Raw genomic sequence first — 22,411 nt, forward strand, 5'->3', positions numbered from 1 at the left:
ACTATAATATACTATACTATTTTATTATATTATATTTATTTTATTATTAAGAGGGTATTATAAATTGAGCCATAAATTACATCAGTACATTTTTACATAAAATATTCCCATAAATGTGCTCTCAACTGCATGAAAGTATTTACTTATGAACACATGCCTTTTCACTGGACTGCATGGAAATATTTATTCATCAGGCAGATGCCTCTGATGGCACTTATCATTGGCAGATGGAGAAAAGAGTTGGATGGATGAAGGAACAGAATTGTTTCCTAGTTCATAAAGCATAGTGTTGGGCCTGCCAAAGTCATCAAATGGGATAAGGAGTGGAGGACAAAGGTTTGGGGTAGTCACATAGAGAAAAGGCAGAAGTTTTTTATAGCAGCACATGTGAGGTGGGAAAGGAAGTATATATTCTGCATCTCCATGTGAACCAATGAACAGTTGGTACATACCCCCAGTGCCACTGGTACCTGTGGTATTTGAATAAATTAAGTTCTATTTTATAACTTCATCAATACAATATGGTCTTTGCTACTCCAGTACTGATGTTTGGTAACACCAAAAAGCTTCATTCAGAATACAGCAGTAACCTTACAACCACTCCATAGATGAAATTTATGTTTGATTCCCTAAAGTCAGGTCATCTGAATGCAAAGTTACTTTGGTTTTGTGATTCCAAATTCTGTCTTCTTCCTATTCAAGACTTATGGTTTTGTGGGGTTTTTTGGTAAAGAAACATCATGTTGACTACTCAGAGTTGGTAAGGCCACTCCTGGAGTACTGCGTCTCATTCTGGGCTCCCCAATACAAGAGCAACACGGAACTACTGGAGACAATGGAAGAAAGAGCCACAAAGATGACTAAGGGACTGGAGCATCTCTCCTATGAGGAAAGGCTGAGAGAGCTGGAGCTGCTCAGTCTAGAGAAGAGAAGGCTCCAGGGGGATCTCATCAATGTACATAAATATCTGAAGGAAGGGTACAAAGAGGACAGAGCCAGGCTCTTTTCAGACGTGCCCAGTGACAGGACCACAGTCAATGGGCACAATCTGAAAGATAGAAGGTGCCATCTGAACATCAGGAAACGCTTTTTTACTGTGAGAGTGACTGAACACTGGCACAGGTTGTCCAGGGAGGTTGTGGAGTCTTCATCCTTGGGAATGTTCAAAAGCTGTCCAGACATAATCCTAAGCAACTGGTTCTCGGTGATCCTGTTTGAGCAGAGAGCTTGAACCAGATGACTTCCAGGGGTCCATTACAACTTCAACATTTCTGTGAGTCTGTGATTTTGACTGTGAAATCATAGGCTCAGCGTACTCTTGAAAGATTTTGCCGACATAGCTGTACAGCAAAGCACTGAAGTGGATGCATTCATATCACAAGGCTGCATGTTTACTTCCTGCGGCCTTTACAAGTGGGAAGAAATGAAGGTTGATCTCAGCTGTCTCAAATTTGAATCGTATATTTCCTTACATTTTGCACAGCGTAGATTTCTCTTTTCATATTTCTTCTTGTAGTAGTCTTATCTCCATTACCCAGTTACCTCAACTTTCCAAATCTGAATTGTTTGGCGATACTCGTAAAATGTAAAATAGGAATATTTTATACATATGATAATCTTTGCAGTATCATTCATATTCTTATACCTACAAACTCTAATTAGACATTTAGTTTTACAGTTTCATTACCAATTAAATAGAAATATACTATTTCCCCTCACACGGAATTTTGTGTACCATCCCACTAATCATAATTTTATATTCTCTGTTAACATTCATGACATTTTCTTCTCATATTTTCATGTGTATGAAACTAGTGAACCTTGTATGGTATCCCAGTTAACATCATACAAAGCTGTTACAATTTCAAGTATGAAGATATATTTGTGTTTTAGTTGACTAATAGCTTCTAATTTCTTACCTAACTTATTTTTATTGCATTAAAAGTAGGTAATTAAGTGTGGATACATGCATTATAATGTAGTTAAAAACACATCTCAACTCATTATTGATTTAAATATAATGCAAATGAAGCTTACTCTTTCTCATGTTCTTCCAGCACATTAAGATAGCTAATTGATGTTTGTGAAAGAGGCATCATTTTTCAGCATTCTGATCAGCAAGAAATAAACACAATCAAAGTATATGATATTACATCGAAAATGAATAATCTACTTCAGCAGAAACAAATTAAGCTCAATACAAATCACATTTAAATTGCTTTCTCTCTGCAGGACAAATTCTCTTAAAGATGTGAAAAGGAAGAGGTGAAGAACTAAAAATCTTTCAATATGCTTTGCTTTCAAATCTTTCGGAGTGGATAGTTAACACTGCATATACCAATCAATCCTATTAAAGACAGAGCCGACTTGTGCCTTTAATTTCTTCCCTCCTAATCCTTAGGTTTGTAACATACCAAAGGCAGCTCTGAACAGCTGCAACAGCAGCCAGAAGCCAGGAGGGGACCCAGCAGGGCAGGCTGACCCAACCTGGCCAAACAGAACAGGGTATTGGATACCATGTGCCATCATGCTGGGTTCCGGTGGGGGAGCTGGGCGGAGGGAAGGCAGTCGCGGCTTGGGAGTGTGCGGGGCACTGGGCGGTGAGAGCTGCTCTGTGCATTTTGCTCTTTGTTTTGTATATTCTTCTTATCAGTATTATTGTTGTTACTATTGGCTTTGTTTGCTGTTCTGTTAAACTGTCATTATCCTGGCCCGTGAGTTTTTTGCCTTTTTCCTACCACTCTCCTCCCCACCCCAGTGGGGGGAGGGGCGAGAGAGTGACCACGTGGCCCTTTGTTGCCGACCAGGACCAAAACTGTAACAACTGCAGAATGAAAACCTTCTGAAAAAAAGTGTCTGCTGTCTACAGCTCTGTATTTGCCCCTATGATATTTCCCCTTGTCTACTAGTCCTCCTGTAACAGATACCCTCAAAATGTCAGGAACAGAGAGCAGACATTTACGTCCTTCCTGAGAAAGGGTGTCCCTGCCGTGACTTGTTACAGGGAGCTGTTGCAACATCTCATCCAGACTTGTTGAGAGCTGGGAGCTCTTGAGTCACTGTAATTTTCTCAGATTTCAGACTGTCTCCAAGGGTAGAACCGTTGCTGATGGTAGGATCAAAATGTGTGGTTTTTTTCTGATTCTGAAAGGGCAGCAGTAGTTCCTAAAACATTTTGACACTATTAGCAAAAATTATAAGAATGTTAAGTATTTATTTCAAAAATCACCTTAATAATACACTTGTCAGTAGCTCTTTTAAGAAGCTTTCTATAAAGCATTGGTTTTGGGAGATAATTTCTTGTCAGGCATTGGAACAGGCTGCCCAGGGAGGTGGTAGAGTTACCACCCCTGGAGGTGTTTAAAAAACGTGTAGATATGGCACTTTGGAATATGGTTTAGCAGGCATGGTGGTGTTGGGTTGATGGTTGGATTTGATGATCTTAGAGGTCTTTTCCAACCTATGATTCTATGATTCTATGAAGTAGGGAATGCTGACAAAGAGGAGAGTAGCACTGAAAAGCATTTTTTTCCATTTTTAAGAATGAGGTGCTTTTTTTGGTTCTTGCTAATTTTCTGTCCTTTTAGGGGGAAAAAAAAAAATTTTTTTGGGCCAGATTACAGATAACTAAGTTTTCAATCCGAATTAGTTTCCACCTAGCTAGCTAGTTCTCATCTAACTTTAGGAAAGTGTCAGAAGCTAACATTTTCAAAAGGATGGAACTGCTAGGAGAAAAGAATTCCAACTAATTAAAACTTTAAAAAATGTCCTGTGACAACTACAGTAAGGTAGGTTGGTAGTTATGCTTTCATTCCTTAAAGGTCAAAATGCTAAAAAGCATTTTTCTAATGCTAAAAAGCATTTATTTGCAAAAGGAAATTGGGAAATTGTCCTGTAGTTTTTTAATATATTCATATGAAAAACAGATTTTTATCTGTATTTTCTTCTGCTCTACATTTTACATCTTAAATGTATAACATATCAGCTCATTTCAGTGGTTTTAGTGTTTTGAATTTTTTTGTCAGATTTATTCAGTGTTGATTATCATCAAAATAAATTTACATACATAGGTCTTGGTTCACAATATATGCCCTTTAGAACACTTCATTATAGTTCAAATTAAATCTTGCACGTGTAGTTGCTATTTATAAGTGTATCAATTTACCTTATCTTCATCTGGCCTATGTAAGTTAGCAGCAAATGGGTTAGCTCTGTCCTGTTTTCCCACAGTGAAAGCTAGTTTAGATTTTTTCATTTTGTAGATCTGCCAAACTAAATTTCTGGCTCTGTGTTTCTAGGCTAAACAGCAAGGCAGTTTAATGCCTTCCACTGTTCCCAGCTTTAGCCATGCAGCCATATACTTAAAATTATCACAAAGTGGAATATGAGCTAAGTTAAAGCTTGAGTGGCTGAAAGCTTACTCGATAGTATCCATGGTTTAAATTTTGCATTTCTACATCCGAGAACACAGACCTTGTGCTGTTATGGTTTGCTGAAAAGTGCTGAAGTTGAGAACAAATCGCCATTTCCTAAGGAGACAGATCTGATCTGTTATGAGCTGCTGAAACCAGTACCACAACAGTGGTGACATTGCTGCAGTCCTATTCTCCCAGGTCCAACCAGTAGTGAGGCTGAGAGGCTTTAACCAACAGGCACACACACACACAAACACAGTTCATATGTATGCATACTCACAGCCGGCCATCCAGATCAGCACAGACATGAAACATAGCACTTGCACAAACACAAACAGCAACGACAGCCTAATCCTATTCCCTGCTCTAGCCAACCAGGGTTAAAGTTACTTAGGGGAAAATACATATACATATATGTACGTACATACAATGTGAATTCCCCCCAGCAGCTGGGCTCAGACAGTCTATCCAGTAGCTGCCCCTGGATCCCACTCTCCCTTGCTGCTGGTATTTGGGCTTAAGAGCCTGAGGCTACACTCCATGGCAGCTGCTGGTACGCAGACCTATACACACACGCAAACAAATGCTCAGACGTACACATGCACATGCACATACACATAAACAGCACGGATGCCTCCACTAACTGGCTTTAGACTACATAGCATCTGGCTCCAGTTGCACAGACACATTCAAATGCATCTCTCCAGTAGCTGGCCCAGACCTACAGCCTTATCAGGAACTGGCTCCCAGACCTCACGGTCTCCTCAATCAGTCACTTGGACCTTCTTGTCCCTCCTGTAGCCAGCTCTGAGACCTTCTGATCACGCCATTATCAAGCCCAGAATCAAGGCAGCTGCAATACCTGGCTCCCTACTTTCTTATCCTGCTCTCTGGGTAGTCCAGTCTGATGTTTGCACACACTGACATAAGCACCCACAACATGCGCATGCACCCCGGTATCTCCAGTTGCCAACTCCCAGACACACTGCCCCTCTGACCCACGCTCCCACTCCTATTGCTGGCAATCAGCTCCCTGCCCCTGTTTCTATTTCTATTTCACTCCTAACTGCAGATTCCTATTTTTTTATTATAAGTTTAGCTAGTGTTATGATTAGGATAAGGTCAACCTGGTCATAACTTAGAACAGTATAAATGTAAGACATTAACATATTCTACCTTCCTTTAGGGAATTCTTTTAACTATCTCTCATACTTCAATTTTACTTTTCTTGTGCTTTTCTGAATTCTTAGACATTTCCTGTTCTGAAAATAAAACAAAGAGCATAGCAATAAATTGGCCATAAATTTTGCCAATACCTATCCTATACCCAACTTCGTTCCAAGCCATTGTCTGTTCATATTGGTATGATATTCCAGAGACGGCTATCTTCAGATTGCATTTAAAATAAAATCTTACTTTTTTTTTTCTGACTGTTTTTTTTAACTCTTCCTTTATCTTTGGCATTTTCTCTATTCTGAGGGAAGCAGTCTTCCTTCTGCTCTTATTTAAAGAAATCTAACAAGAGATCTCCGTTGCCTAATCTTTGGAGGTAAACTGATCTCTGCATCTTCTTGTGAGCTATTTGGAAGTGATAGTACAGAATACCTTTGCAGGGAAGAACATTGTCAATCACAGTTTAACAGGATTGCTTTCCAAACTAGAGCTTCACAGAAAGTGAGATATTTTTCCCCTGTGATTTGTGTGGGTCTCTTGTTAGTCTGAAAAAAACCTCTTCTTTTTTCCTTTTTTTTTTCCCTGAGATGTAATGCCACATTGTAGAAAAATGTGAGATCTTCAATACCTTTTCTACTTTCTTCTGTTATTGAGCACTTTTAATAAGTAGGTATATCTATTTTTTTTTTTAGTTGGGTGAACCCTCTTTGTTGGACGCAGGATAAAAGATGGCTACTGCTACTGTGAAAGATGAGAAATTATCTGAACCATAGTGTTCTGTCATCTTTTCCATACAGAATTTTTCAAAGAGGCCAAATCATGAAGATTCTTTATTACAACAAATAAAAGTGATGGTAACTTGACGTTTTGGTGGCTAACAACAGCAGCTAACATACTGAAGCATTTTCTTTGTCTCTCACTGTATTACAGGAATATTTCTTTTCATTACTGGTTTGTTTCTCAACCCTCCTCTTTCGCTCTATGCCATCAAGAAATTCTTATTTTCCTCCTAGCAGGAAAGAAAAGCAGCAAGACATTTTAACAATAAAAATTGAACAGTTGTTAGTTAATAATTCATAATATTTAACTTGAAGAGAATAAGTGGCAAAATTTCATTTCTCCTCATTTCAAGTACACCTTATGGGAAATAACTAAGATTTAGGCCAAACTTCACAGAAAATGCAGAAGGAAATGCAAAAGATACTAAACATAAACTTACTAAAGGAATAATTCTTTATTCTACCTATCAAGCAATATAATAAAACAAGAAAGACTTGAAAAATCATAGAATCGTTTAGGTTGGAGCAGACCTTCAAGATCATTGAGTCCAACCATTAACCTGACACTCCACATCTATATCTCTTCTAAACACCTCCAGGGACGGTACCTCAACCACTTCACTGTTGCAATGCTTTACAACTCATTCAGTGAAAAAATTTTCCTAATATCTAATCTAAACCTCACCTGGTGCAACTTCAGACCATTTGCCCTTTCCTATTGCCTGTTACTTGGGAGAAGAGACCAACACTGACCGCGCTAGAACCTCCTTTCAGGTAGTTGTAGAAAGCAGTAAGGTCTCCCCTTAGCCTCTTTTTCTTCCAGCCTAAACAACCCCAGCTCCCTCAGCCTGTCCTCATAAGACTTGTGTTCTAGCCCCTTCACCAGCCTCATTGCCCTTCTCTGGACATGCTCCAGCACCTCAATGTCGTTCTTGTAGTGAGGGGCCCAACACTGAACACCAGTGCCAAGTAGGTGGGGCACGATCACAGCCCTACTCCTGCTGACCACAGTATGTCTGATACAAGCCAGCATGCCATTGGCCTTCTTAGCCACCTAGGCACACTGCTGGCACTTATTCAGCCAGCTATCGCCCAACACCCTCAGGTCCTTTTCCACGAGGCAGGTTTGCAGCCTATCAGGTAGTGTTGCATGGAGTTGTTGTGACAAAAGTGCAGGACCCAGCACCTGGCCTTGATGAACCTCATACAGCTGAGTTGGCCTTGGCCCATCGATCCAGCCTGTCCAGATCCCTCTGCAGAGCCTTTCTACCCTCAAGCAGATCAACACTCCCACCCATCTTGGTGTCATCTGCAAACCTACGGAGGGAGCACTAAATCCCTTCATTCAGATCATGGATAAAGATGATAAACAGAACAGGCCCCAGAGCTGAGCCCTGGGGAACACCACTTGTGACCAGCCATCAGCTGAATTTAACTCCCTTCACCACCACTCTCTGCGCTCGGCCATTCAGCCAATTTTTTACCTAGTGAAGTGTACACCCATCCAAATCATGGGCAGCTAGTTTCTCCAGGAGGGTGCTGTGGGAAACTGTCTCAAAGGCTTTACTAAAGTATAGGTAGACAACATCTGCAGCTTTTCTCTCATCCATTAGGCGGGTCACATGGTCATAGAAGGAGATCAGGTTAGTCAAGCCCTGCCTTTTATCAGCCCATGCTGACTGGACCTGATCACCTGGTTGTTCTGTGTGTGCTGTGTGATGGCACTCAGGATGATCTGCTCCATAATCTTGCCTGGCACCGAGGTCAGACTGACCAGCCTGTAGTTCCCTGGATCCTCCTTCTGGCCCTTCTTGTAGATGGGTGCCACATTAGCTAACTTCCAGTCAACTGGGACCTCAGCTGTTAGCCAGGACTGCTGATAGATGACGGAAAGTGGCTTAGTGAGCAGATCTGCCAGCTCCTTCATCACTCTTGGGTTAATTCCGTCTGGCCCCGTAGACTTGTGTGTGTCTATGTGGCACAGCAGGTCACTTACTATGGATTTTGGGTGCTTCCTTCTGCTCCCCATCTCTGTCTTCCTGTTCTAGGGGCTGGGTGTCCAGAGAACAACTTCGCTTACTGTTAAAGACAGAGGCAAAGAAGGCATTAAGTACCTCAGTCTTTTCCTCATCCTTCGTCACTAAGTTTTCTCCTGCATTTAATAGAGGATGACTATCCTTTGCACTCCTTTAGTTGCTAATGTTTTTAAAGAAACATTTATTATTGTCTTTTAGGGCAGTATCCAGCCTAACTTCTGGTTGGTCTTTGGCTCTTCTAACTTTCTCCCTGCATAACCTCACTTTATCTTTGTGGGCCTCCTGAGTTGCCTGCCCCTTCTTCCAAAGGACTTAAACTCTCATTTTTTTGCTGAGTTCCAGACAAAGCTCTCTGTTCAACCAGGACAGTCTTCTTCCCAGCCAGCTTAACTTTCGGCACATGGGGACAGCCTGCTCCTGTGCCTTTAAGACTTCCTCCTGGAAGAGTGTCCAGCCTTCCTGGACTTCTTTGCCTTTCAGGACAGCCTTCCAAGGGACTCTGTCAACCAGTCTCCTAAACAGGCCAAATTCTGCCCTCCGGAAGTCCGAAGCAGCTGTTCTACTAGCCCCCCTCCTTACTTTTGTGAGATTCAAAAACTATCATTTTGTGATTACAATTACATCACTCACAGTCCTTCCCTGTTCACAAACAACAGCAGGGAACCTTCCCTAGTTGGCTCACTCACCAGCTGTGTCAGGAAGTTATCATCCACATACTTCAGGAACCTCCTGGACTGTTTCAGGTAGAATTACAGAATCATAGATATCCATAAGTATTGGATATCTGTTCTCTACCAGTACCCTGGTAAAAGCTTTTTGAAATTATTTTTGAGCAAGATGTATATAAAAGAAGTGAATAAAGATTCCCATCTTTCTTTAACAATCTAACTTCTTGAACATTTATTCTAACATCTGAAGCAGACAGCAGTTATCTTGTTAGAACTCCTCCTGAATGTCTCATTGTGCATCTGCAGAGCAATCAGATAAAAATAACAAAATCTTGAAGTTCTGTATTTGCTGCTTAAGAAAGGATCAACTTTCTCATTATTGCTTTGAGAAAGGCTCTGGTCTCAAAAGTTTTGCAGTTTTTGCAGTGCCAACTTGATGCTGTAGCAAAACTTTAACTATTATACTTTAGCATGCCACAATTGTCACTACATATGCCTCCAAACTCACTCTTCTGGAATTTTAAATTAGGAACTTTGACGAGTCCTGTGAAACAACTACCCGCTTTCCTGGAAATCTGATATGTTCTTCAAAGCTCCCAGTTTATAATAGTTTAAAGAAATAATTCTGTATTAATTAAAGAAAAACTAAACTTTTGATAATTGATGTATGTAGTCTGCTAGCATTTATAATAATGGATTTATATTAGTTAATTTGCCCCTCAGTTTTTCAATTTAATGATTTTTAATGTCATAATACATTGGCAAATGATTGCGTTTCAAATATGAAGAATTGTTTTATGTCTTCACTCATTAGGAAGTTAGATAGGTCATGTAAAACAGATACTAAACCTAACATGTTTTGTCATTTTTTAGACTGGAAGTTTAAACCACAGCACCCATCTAGTAGTTTGTGAATTGATTCTAGTTTTATGATATTCCTAAGAGGAAGAGAATCGGATTGGGTAGGAGCAGCCTTGGAAGTAAACGTGAAAATGTGTGTCTATGAGATCATGGTATCTATAAACCAGGTAGCTAGTAAACTGTGTCATTACAGCATAGAACTCAGCCTGTGTTCTACCACTTGCTTAGACACCTCATATAAGGAGCTATCTCATTAAGAAGTGTAAACTGCTGTAGCTATGCTGTGTGTGATCCATTTCCAGTCTAGTAAGTCCTAAGCTAGCTCAAAAAAGTAGTCAGACTGTTTTGAATAGACTATAGCTCTGTTGTCAAACTGCCCCAATCAAAACATATGCAAGTTCTTCTGTAGCTACTTTTTCTGAAAAATAAAGAATCTTCAGGAAAGAAAACACTCTTTCAGAGTTGTTACTGTTCATGTAATGACCTGTTCATGGTCTGTAATCCTAAACAATCTGAGTAATTTTCTTAAGCAATCTTCAGTTTTGTAGAAACTAGACACCCGTTGACTGCTGTGTTTCTTTCCAGCTAGTGATCATAAGTAGATGGGATTTGGAGACACACACTTCCTAAAATTAGTGATTACATATGAAATCACTTGTGTCTACAAATGGACTGGGATATTTGGTTGTTTTGAGTTTCTTTTATTTTAATTTCCTTGACAGTGGCCAGTGAGAGTGGCCAAGTTTTAAAATGGTGATTATCTTGGCAATTAGATCATCAAACATTTCAGATTACATCCCAGATTTTAGCAGTTTAAACAAGTATAAATTTGTGATATTCAAAGCTCTACTTCTGGAAGAAGAAAAGTGGTTACGACAAATGAGGGAAAGTACCTAAAATTAAAAGTATTTGAGTATGGAATATGCAAAAAACAATCCTTCAAAACTACCAACTATGCAACCATAAGTTGGATAATGACTAGCAAAGCCTCAGTTCCACAAAAAGTGTTCTGTGTTTTGGAAGACCACAAAACAAACATTAGTCATTGGGAGCATACTATTATAGACAAAATGCTTTAGAAGAAGATATCAGCATTTGTTGGGCTTGTTGAAGAGTGAGAATTTGCAATTGTCTTTGTTTCTTAGTGGTATAATCTCACAAAGAATTTAAGAACCTGAAATCTTAGAATATACATGGGTGTAAAGACTATACCTATGCAGGAATAAATTGCAGTAACGGAAATTGTGAAACACTGTTTAGACTGTATTTCTTCAGAGGGCAATTTGGGAGCTATAGATTATTTAAGCTAGATGTGATTCACTATCATCACACAGTTGTAAAAATATAACATACTCTTCTGAGAAGTGTAATATGTAATGACATACTGCACATTACAGCCTGAGTTAGAATACTTTATCATACATGAGTACAGGATCAGAAAAGACAGGAGCTTGACTCATCAGAGATGTAATAAACAAGACGTATGAGAAAAAGTGGTACAAATTGTTTGTTCAGGATTTTTTCAAGCAACAGAAGACTGAGTGGAAACATCAGTCATAATACGTTGTTGTGATTTATCCCTAGCTAGCAACAAAGACCAATACAGCCACTCTGTCACTCCTACCCCCATGGTCGGATGGGGAGGAGAATCAGAAGAAAAAGGCAAAAGCTCGTGGGCTGGGATAAAAACAGCTTAACAGAACAGCAAAGGGAGAAGAAAATAACATCAAGAACACTAGTAAAAAGAATATACAGAGCGCAATTTTCTCAAAGCCGGATGCTCAGCTTGGTCCCAAGTAGCAAATCACTCTTCTCCAGACAGCTCCCTCACTGAAATACCAAACATGGCATCACATGGTATTGAATATCGCATTTGATTGGCCAGTTTGTGTCAGCCCAACTGGCTTCTTTTGAAAACTAACTCTATCCGAGCCAAAGCTAGGACATATGTGTAGTAAAAGATCAAATTATTTAAAAAGCTACACAGAGAAGGGAAATCATTTCTTCTCCATGTCTCTTGCAAAGAAGCCACTAGGGTTAACTGAGGTAAGGAAGACTAATTTAAAGAAAACCTGCAGGAATAGTGAATACAGAGGCTACTGATACATACGGACAGCGGAGCCTGTCCCCAATAAAACTTTATCTGGGATCGCATTGATTAAATCTTTCAGAGTTATTTTCTCTGTTTTCTCTGTTTTAGGGCTACGAGGATGGTGAAGGGACTGGAACATCTCTCCTACGAGGAGAGGTTGAGGGAGCTGGCCTTGCTTAGCCTGAAGAAGGGAAGGCTGAGAGGGGACCTAATAAATGCTTGCAAATATCTGAAGGGTGGGTGTCATGAGGATGGGGCCAAACTCTTTTCAGTGGTGCCCAGTGACAGGACAAGGGGCAATGGGCACAAACTGAAGCACAGGAAGTTCTGTCTGAACATGAGGAAGAACTTCTTCACTCTGAGGGTGACGGAGCACTGGAACAGGTTGCCCAGGGAGTTTGTGGAGTCTCCTTCTCTGGAGATATTCAAGACCCGCCTGGACAAGGTCCTGTGCAGCCTGCTGTAGGTGACCCTGCTTCGGCAGGAGGGTTGGACTAGATGACCCACAGAGGTCCCTTCCAACCCCTACTATTCTGTGATTTTGTGATTCTGTGATTCTGTGATTCTTCTTGAGCTAAACATAGACTGTGTTGACAAGGTTAGCATCAGTACACACAGGGACAGCAAGCATGCTTGATCCCAGGTGGCAGATCAAAAAGAGAGGCAGAAATATGGTGCTATGTCGGTTCCTGGTTCTGCAGGTGGTGTTGCACACTGGGTTTTGTCTCCATGACCACAGAACCCTGTTTGAGGAATGAAACTGCTGGAAAGACACAGGTTTATCTGCAAGAGTGCTTCAACGAAACCTTAACCAACAGACATTCTAGTGAGGAGGGGGTTAAAAAGGTGATCAACATTTTTCATGCTGGAATCTTGAGTATTAGATGATCTAAACATTCATGTTAGAAGTAGCTACACTGGTAGCCCCTGCATTTTGGTGGTCTGTATTTCGTAATACTTTGCTGTAGGTTTTTCATCTTGCGGAAAGATAACCAGGCTGACAATTTTGATATTGCAACAACACGTGGGCTCAGTGTCAGAAAACTCACCTACTCTCAACTGAGATGAATAGAACATACAAGTGTATTTGAGCATGCATGCAGGTTTAGTGTGGTATTTCGCTTGCTCCCATGCTATGTTCTTTTCTGGAGCACAGTTGCATCCAAATAGTTCAGATCTTAGTTTACATTTGACCTTGAATATGGACTTAAAGGTTACATTTAAAGTATCATATAGATAAAAGGGATAATAAGAAATGTGAAACCATAACAAATTAGCTGTAATAATATTTTCTAGTTGTTAGTAGTTTTTATTATTACAGTTTGTATTCTTGCATGCATAGTGATCTAATGCTGTAACTATTGTACGAACGTCGGTTTCTACCTAGGAATGCAGTGGATGTATGTAGATATAAGTTACCACTTTAAGTCATTAGATAAAATAATTAAAACCAAAGCAAGTCTTGGTCCTCAGTGGATAATTGGGATAGCTGTAGGATAAAAGACTCCTAAATAATTTTGCTCCACACAGCTCAGCCTTGTGAGATTAGATGCACTGAACTACAGAGATAAAGAGATATCAAGAGGGCAACAAGACCAGAGCAAACCAACTGTGAAGGACACGGTATACCTTATCTTAGAACTGAGTTTGTGCAGAAAAAAAGGTCAACCTGCAGACACTGTGATGAAGAGTATGAGCCTTCATCTAAAGACACCTGACAACCACTCGGAGGTGCCAACAGATGTGCATTAAAGACATTAACATATGTTGTTTAGTTCTCAGAAAAGCCATGAATACACTAAGCATTTCTTGGAAATATAATGAATATGTATATTGTGATTGTATTTAACCTGAAATGACAGGGTGTTTGGCATGCACGTTTGGAGGAGAGATCCCCGGTGTGCCTGGCACCGTAATAAAGAACACTTACCTAACAGTATACATTGTACTGTTAGGTTATTACCAGATCTTCGAATCAATATAAAACAAAATCAACTGTCAAGATACGTATGAGTAAAGATCATCAATTGATGAGGAAACTTGATTAGGAGTGGAAGTTAAATTAGACAAATTTAGTAGAAGACTTGAATGCAGTATAGCAATTTTATGGCTCTTCCACTTTTTTGGAAAATGAAGTCTGTTACCAAATATCCAAATAGTGGGAGAATAAAGTTCATCAAACTCAGGACAAGAGCGAACCTCCTAGGTTATCGAGGCCAGTTCCACAACACAACAGAGTAACAAAGCACTAATCTGGACGAGACAGTGTAGAGATCCCTGGTTTGACCTTAACAAGGCTTCAACCTGAGCAGCACTGCTTGTCATTCCACAGTGCAATGTATAGTATATATTATATATATGTTATATAGAGAGAGTGTATATATATTATATATAATATGCATTATATATAATATATACAATATTATATAGTATATATAATATGTATTATACATAATATAAAATATATAAAATATATATTGTATATTATATATTATATATTATATAGCATATAGCATATAGCATATAGCATATAGCATATAATATATAATAGATAAAATATGTATTATGTATTATATTATATATAATATATTATATAGTGTATATCAAATTTATAATAGGCTGTTTTTCTTTTATTACATCTGCAAGTGGAAACAACATTTCACTTTTAACTTCATGAAGAAAGCCTTTGAGAAAAATAACGTGTTCTTAACCAAAAATCTGTTCCCTGGATGATGATTTTGTCATCAGTGTTTGATAATGTACCCTCTCAAAAAGTAAGGGTTAATCATGCTTGCAAATATAACAGCATGGCTATTAATGCTGTCAAATTATAACATCTGTGAAAGGAACACAGTTTGCCTCGTATTAATCTGCATGGTTTGTACCCTCTACCATCAATATATTAACTACCACAGATTATCTACATTTTCTTTGATAGTTAGGTAGAGTCGTGGGATATATATGATACTAAATAATCCAGAACAATTCAAATAGTGATGATTGTGACGTGTTCTCTAAAAAAAGTTCAGTTTAAGAGAAGAAAAGGAGATTCTTTGAAAGCATGTCTGATATCTGATTTCTTTTGTATTCTGTGCAGAGTTGCTCTGTATCTTCTGTGAAAAGCCAACCACGTATTAGAATTCATAAATAAATTCTGCAGGAAAGAGGGAAAAGAACTCACACATTGATCCCACCTGGCACTCCATTATTTACCTACATTTGTTGTTATTCTGCTGACACAAATATCAACTCTATACAAATTATTTTTTCTGGTATTCACAAACACATCATAGATTCTAATTTCGTGATGATTCTGAAGGCCTGAATTTGTTTTCTAAGTGATATAAAATTTAAGGAACATTAAAGATGATATAAAAATAGCAAGGAAATATGTAAAAACATTTGTCTTTCCTAACATATGAAATTATTTTAATTTGTTCATTTATTTTTACCTGATAGCTTTAAAAATATTTCTTTAAAAAAATACAAAAATTGGGATTTTTTTGCATTACAGAAATAAACATCTATTTAACAATGTGGCACGGTTTCACTATACATCTTTTGCAATTCATGTCCTGGGAACCTAATATAAAAAGTAATCTTTTTCTCAATTCAGATAATACTCTATGTTGTGTGGAACAAAACTGAACAGAAGAATAGTCTACTTGCCTTCTTTCAGCAACATATACAGCACCCTGATCTATTTTAATTAAGCTGTGAGCTTTAGAAATGCTGAAGACCTGGCTCGCACAGCATGTGTTTGTTATGCCTCGGTGTATTTGTACTCTGTATTTTTTTACTGCCACTCTCCACAGTAGAAAGTACCAGAAAATTAATGAGATAAAATTGATATACTGTCTCTAATATTAACATGGAAAACTTCAGAAAAAGTATCATAAAAATGCTAAAGTGACTCTAATACAAGCAAAACACTTGAAAACCTGTGTATTGCTTGCATACTGGTATTAATGTTCTCTTACTTTCTGCAAATACTTCCTACTTCATTTATTGATTTATTCTACCAATAAAGACATGTATTTGAAATATTGAATAATAAATGAGTGAAATTAAAGTCTTTGTAAATAAAACACAGAAGTTCTGACGTCCAGCTTCCTTTTTCAGGGGAACATGGATTCTAGCACCTCTTAGTTTTAATTTCAGAACATATGGAATAAAAGCTTCATGTTAATAGAACACATAAAGATAAGAAAATCAAAGCTTATCTTGCTTCCTTTGCAGGTTTTTCAGGCCAGTACTGTGAAATAGAAATGAATGAGTGTGATTCAGCTCCCTGCTTGAATGGTGCTGTCTGTCAGGATGATGTCAACAGCTATGGTTGTTTTTGCCCCGAAGGTAAGTTGTTCAAAATAATTTATTTTTATTATCTTTGACAACTTTCAAAATTGCTTTCAGTCTGAAAAACATCTTCTTGACAGTCTTCAAAACCATTGTTAAATTTTCCTTTCTATGAAAGTTATTCATTCTTTTCTAAGGTCTCATTTGCATCTTTGTCCAGCAAGGGTCCGAATAAAACAGGCATGCTCATAGAGAATGAAGACATATATACTTGTGTTGTTTTTTTCAGATAAAATCTTAAAATTTTAGCAAAGTCTAACAGAGTCGACAAAACACAAATGTGTCACACATGAAATCCATGGAAATTGTAATCAGTAAACTTTCAAAGAATATATCCTGATATACAAACTTGCAGCTTTGTGACTGAGCATAGTAAGCAAATTACAATGGGCATAATAATAACTGTAATATACGTTCAGTACAAAAATCTCTTAAAACTTTCACAGACCAAAATAATATGCTTCTCAGCACTTCTGGTACATTTCTTTAAAAATGCATATTGCTCAGTGTTATCAGAAGTGCATGAATAAATGACGGGTTTAAAGAAAAAATTAGGGGAAAAGCTAAAATTCATTGAAAGGTTTAAAATTACACTGTCTTTCTGAGATACTTTCATGAATGGGTTTCTTCTGAATATTTTTAAGGGTTTTTTTTAAATTGGATTTTGCTTTGTTATTGCATTTTAAACTTTGTTATACTTGTCTGATTTTAATCTTCAAATAATACTATTTTGTAAGTACAGACTAATGGTGAGTTGATTTTACAGTTTACAATATTTCAGGTATTTATATGTTAATACTAGTATTCTGGTGGTGATGACAGAAACTCATCACGAAAAATGAAATTGCTACAAATAATTATTGTAAGTACAGCCTCTGTCATTAGTTAGTGTAAATTAGAAGCCAAAACAGATATTGGAAGGCCGTTGAAAATTAAGCTTGGAACAGATCATTCTGCTTCTTACTCTGACCAGCTTATAGAAAAATAAATCTTGGCATCCACATGGATAATTTTGTGGCTATCTTGTTACCTGTGAGACATGGGTCTGATTAAACTCTCAATGCAAATGAGAACTGTTAATGTATCCATTATTAATGAACTAAGGATAATTTCAAAAGTATTATGACTTAGGGATCAGTGGAAATTGGTTCCATGGTCAGTTTGAGAAATTATGGGAATATGACTTGCATTGAGGGTGCTGATAGCTTAACATTAGTCATGGTCTTCCTGCAGCCGTGGCCTGAGACAGCACTAATGATAGTCATTTTGTAGCATGACCGTGAATTGGAATACTTTTGCAAGAGTGTAAAATGTCAGATATTGGCATGGAGAATCTCCAGCAATTTGAAGTACAAAAAAACACTTTTGGATGTCTGAGTTTGATAAAAGTCATTATGACGCAAGAAACAAATACAGAGAAAGTAGAGAAGTAACTATTTCAGAGTTAACGTTTAAAGCTACAATCAGTTGTCCAAATCCCAGCATCACTTATGTTCATTTAAAATGTTCTCAAAACAGCAGAAGATATATAGATCCTTCAGTCTCTGCTAAATAAAGAGTTCAACTAGATTAATGAAAACACTGAATCCTATTTTTTTTTCTTTCAATTATTAGCTCCTTTTAAAGCATACTTCATGGACAAATATATTTTCTTAATAATGACTGAGCAGAAAAAGCTTTTAGAAAGACCTTTCAATAAGACTTCAAGATAATTTCATTACAAGTGTAAATTGAAAACAACCTGTTTTTTAGAAAAAGGGATCCAAATACATGCTTTAGAAAAAAAGGCACATATATAGCTGAATAATACATCACTCTCTGTTTTTTTCCAACCAAGGATTTGAAGGCCTAAACTGTGAAATCAACTTTGATGAATGCATTTATGACTTCTGTAAAAGCAATTCAACTTGTTTAGATCTGTTTGCAGACTACAGTTGTGTTTGTCCTCCAGGATTCACTGGTAAGATTTGTTTTAACTCTGGAAAAGATATTAAACAGTTAAACTTTTTCTTTCCTTTTCTGAAATTAAACCAAACTCTTTTTAATTGCACTTTGTTCAGTGTTTTAGTGTTAATAAAAATAAATCGAACTCAGTGTTCTGTGCTATTAATAATCTGCTTTAATTTCCCTACTAATATAGCAAAAATTGAAAGCAGTCTGTATGCTGTTTGATCAATTGATTGAAAGCAAAACTGTATTTTCCTAGAAAAAAAATGTTTGAAAAACTCCTAGTCTGTGAAAAATAAGTGAGCAATTATAGCTATAGCTGATGCTGTTTGTCTTCATAAGATCATATCACAGCCATACTTGATTGAGACAGAAATGAGAATGCAACTTCTGCAAGAGGACACCTTGTTCTCTTCAAGAAAGACACCATCAGATCCTTATGATAAATAGCTTGTAAATTGCACAATTATTTGTGTGTCTAACAGGTTTAAGAAAATAACTCCTGCATCAGGAGCAGTCTTCATGGCCCTACTTTCTGCCAGGAGCAGCTAACAGGATCACTGGGAAATCAGTAAAACTGTCTCAGAAAATATGCCATCTTACCAACTAATATGCTGTGATGTCATGAACTGGAACACACTGACTGTTAGTTGCTGGTTTCAGAGATGCAAATGAAGCAGCATAGTCATAAATGGCAATTGGAAGACAAGCAGTAGCAGTCTCAGAAATCATACACAGTCAGTGGGTTGTTGCAATAAAAAGCCAAACCGATACATATAGAGAGCTCAAAATCTGTGGTGACCAATGGAGAGGAAAGAAAAAAATGAAAGATCTAGTATGGAGAAGTGAAAGATTAAAGAAGCAAGTAGAGCAGTGAACGATGAGGAGACAAAATGAAATTAGAAGTGAATAGAGTATTTCAGGGTGATAGTAACACCAGTGACATCCAGTTTAGGAGCACTTCACATATATTTTGTCAGTGGTTGAAAATAGGCTGATGGGAGCTAAGGAATGTAAGATGATAAACTGAGATTTAGAATGTGTGAAAGTGATAATAGTTGCAGTTCCCACAGAGGTCTGTGATTTTGCTTGATTTGTGCCAACATATTCTAACATTATTCAACATTACAAAACTGAGAAGTGCTCTATTTCCTACAAGATCATACTCTCCTTTTCTTCTTTCTTTGATAACTGGCTTTGCTGTCACGAGTTTGCATAGTATATGCCTATTTTGTGTCAGTCATGAAAATAATAGAGGTGATTACAAAGTATTTGTTCATATACATAGAAACATTTTTAGTGCAACAATTTTAAAAGAAGTTTTAAAACTTACTGCTATACTGCAAGGATCAAAATGGAAATCAACTTTTCTACAGTAGTCTGCAGACAGTCAGTTTGAACTAGGGAATGCAGGAAAAGCTGTTCCTTTGAAAATACGGCAACTCTACTTTGGGATATGATGGAATCCACATTTCAGAACCAGAACTATAAATTAATGTGTGGTGCCACCCAGGCAGCCTGGAACAGGGTATGTTCTTCTTAGAAGGAACACTTTGTCCTAGATTAATACCGATGCAAACAGTTTGCCAATCACGTATCTGTCCATTCCAAGACAAAAAGGAGTCAAGATCTCTCAACCATAAAACAGTTACCAGTGAGTTATGCACAGATTTTAGTGGATACCTCAAGGCCTATGCTGAAATCATAAAGTTCACATCACTACATAATAGGCCATTATGAAAAGGCTCCATTTTCTCCTGCATTTCCTCTGTGAGAGATTTTAATTTTGAATGTGCTATTGATCTCACTTCATATCAGCTTTTTTTGTGAGACAGGAGAGCTCCCACAAGAAAACAAAATGGCCAGTGTACTGACTGGAACTGGAAGTGAGGATAAAGATCCTCCCTATTTCACTGAATATTTTCATCTGTGCTCATGCTATTTGTATAATAAATGCAGAGTCAGCCACTGCAGATGTCATTAGGTCCGCTCCCTCCCAGATTTCCACCAACTGCTTCAGCCTCTCTAGAAAGAGTCTTTGATGCAAAATACTGAATATTTGAGCTTCTATCTTCTAAGAAAAGCAAACAGTGGTAAAAGAATGTTCCATGTACTTCTGAGTTTTAGGACTGATGTAAATGGCCCAAAAAAATATTGTCTTAGTAACAGTGATACACTTAAAACCTTTTCAAGGGCAAAAGGAAACGCAATGTATATATAGGATTTTTTTGTTTATCCAGTTAATACTTGAGCAATGTAGAAATCTATACTATGTAATGAATGCAGAAAACCATTAACAGCACAGCCAAAATTTTTGTATTGGAAAATTTATTAATATCTATCCATTTTCTTTGGTGGTATGTTCATTTTTCCAGTGTCCTTCTGGGTCCTACCAGTGACAGTTTCAGTCTGCCCAAGAAGGAGTGAGGTAGTTTAGGCCTTAGTCATTAAAAACTAATTTTAGTTATTTAAATGACTAAACTAAAGTTCAGGCCTTAGTTATTAGCATCTTGAGCCTTTCCCAAGAGCTCAAGGAAAAAAGATCTTGGGAAAGAGAGGTGATGTTCCTTGGGGGGGGGGGGTGGTTCTTCTTCCTTAGTCAGTGGTCCATTTGGGGTTATTTTTACACATTTTCTCATGCAGCCTGTGTCCTTCTCCTGCGCTGCCAGCTGTAGCCTGGCAGCATCCCCCAGCCCCAGGCACACAGAGGGCTATGACTTGTCCAGAGGTGACGAGTGGGGGATGTCACCCGCTCCCCAGCGGGGCCACCCCAGAGCTGAAGCTGGAGCAGGGAGGCAGCAGTCACTGGCCCCAGCGCAGGTGTTAAACCAGCGACACCCAGCTCAGGCCATGGCAAGGCTGAGCCCCTGCACTGCTGGGTCAGTGCACAGCTGGGGCATCTCTCTGCCGAGGGCAGAAATCATATTTACTGGGCTACTATAGTCAGCTCTGACTACACGGAGGCACAGGTTAGAAAGTTCATGAACAGATCTGCTAACTCCCTGTCGATCATATCTTGTATTCTTCTGATGAGACTTGATCAAGAAAGTGAAATTTGAAAAAGTCTAGCAATTGTATAGGGCTGACTTTTTCTTTTCAATTTTTTTCCAATGCATTTTTTTTTTCCTAGCATGTCAAAAGGCATGATGTTTAGCTGTAGCATCTGAGTCGGTCAGGTACAAAACTCCCTTAGGCCTAGCTGTTTGCTTGTTTTGCTGTTTGCTAGCTCTGTGCTGAGCAGCATCACTGTGGTTTGCTGTCGCATGCCTTGTGCATGAACGCTGTGCTAGAAGGGCAGCATTGGCCAGGCGGGAGACAGTCGCCTGTTCAAATGGCCTTGGCTGTGGTCCTTGTTCCTCCCTTAGGAGCGGAGCCTGGAAGAGGCAGTATCATGCATGCAGCAGGGAGCAGGCCTGAATGGAGGGAGCAGCTCTCTCCTGCTGAGAAAAGTCAGCCTGACACGAACACCCAAAACAACTGAGAGAGTCCTGAGAGGGCCATGGATTCTTCTTTTTATTTATTTATTGTCAACAGGGTGAGCACCTGAGTGCTGGCAGCTTTGCAGCCTGCTGCATGGAGTTTCCTTTACTCTGAGCAAGATAGCCAGATGGGGAGAAGCAGCTCCTGAAAAGACAAGGAGACTTTCTGTCTCTCAAATCAAAGCTTGCTCCCAAATGCCCTCTTGTGGGAGTCAGCATACTCTGGATCACTGTGATTATCCCATTGTAAAGAGCTACTGGGCAAATGGACAGATGGTGTTACTGCCACCTTCCTCCCTCACAATGTTTTGTTTGATTTGTCAACTAGAGGCTTTCAAGAATAGTTGAGATAGGTAAAGGCAGTCCACATCTGTTGACCTGGCAAGCCTCAACAATTAGAAAAAGACTTTCTCAGCATATCCAGACTAGATAATTCTGGGCATTATCAGAACCTGAAGACAGGTGAAGGAGGGAATTTTAATACTGAGTATCAGGACACCTCTAGTACCTTAAGTAGTAAGATACCTTGAATCAAAGCATCAGTCAGATGGGCTGGTATGGAATTCACCAATGACAGATAAGGAGGAGGTAATTTTATGAGGTGC

The 22,411-nt window shown here is 38.5% G+C and overlaps 1 protein-coding gene across 1 annotated transcript in view; it reads left to right on the forward strand.

The window, feature by feature from the left end:
- EYS (eyes shut homolog) overlaps window positions 1-22,411 on the forward strand; it is a 966,530-nt gene that overhangs the window by 245,072 nt on the left and 699,047 nt on the right. Inside the window, exons 13-14 of the mRNA XM_075414597.1 lie at window positions 16,264-16,377; window positions 18,218-18,340. Coding sequence (XP_075270712.1) covers window positions 16,264-16,377; window positions 18,218-18,340 — 237 coding nt within the window. The remainder of the gene's footprint in view (window positions 1-16,263; window positions 16,378-18,217; window positions 18,341-22,411) is intronic.

This window comes from Opisthocomus hoazin, chromosome 2, assembly GCF_030867145.1.
Source record: "Opisthocomus hoazin isolate bOpiHoa1 chromosome 2, bOpiHoa1.hap1, whole genome shotgun sequence".
Classification (NCBI taxonomy): Eukaryota; Metazoa; Chordata; class Aves; order Opisthocomiformes; family Opisthocomidae; genus Opisthocomus; species Opisthocomus hoazin.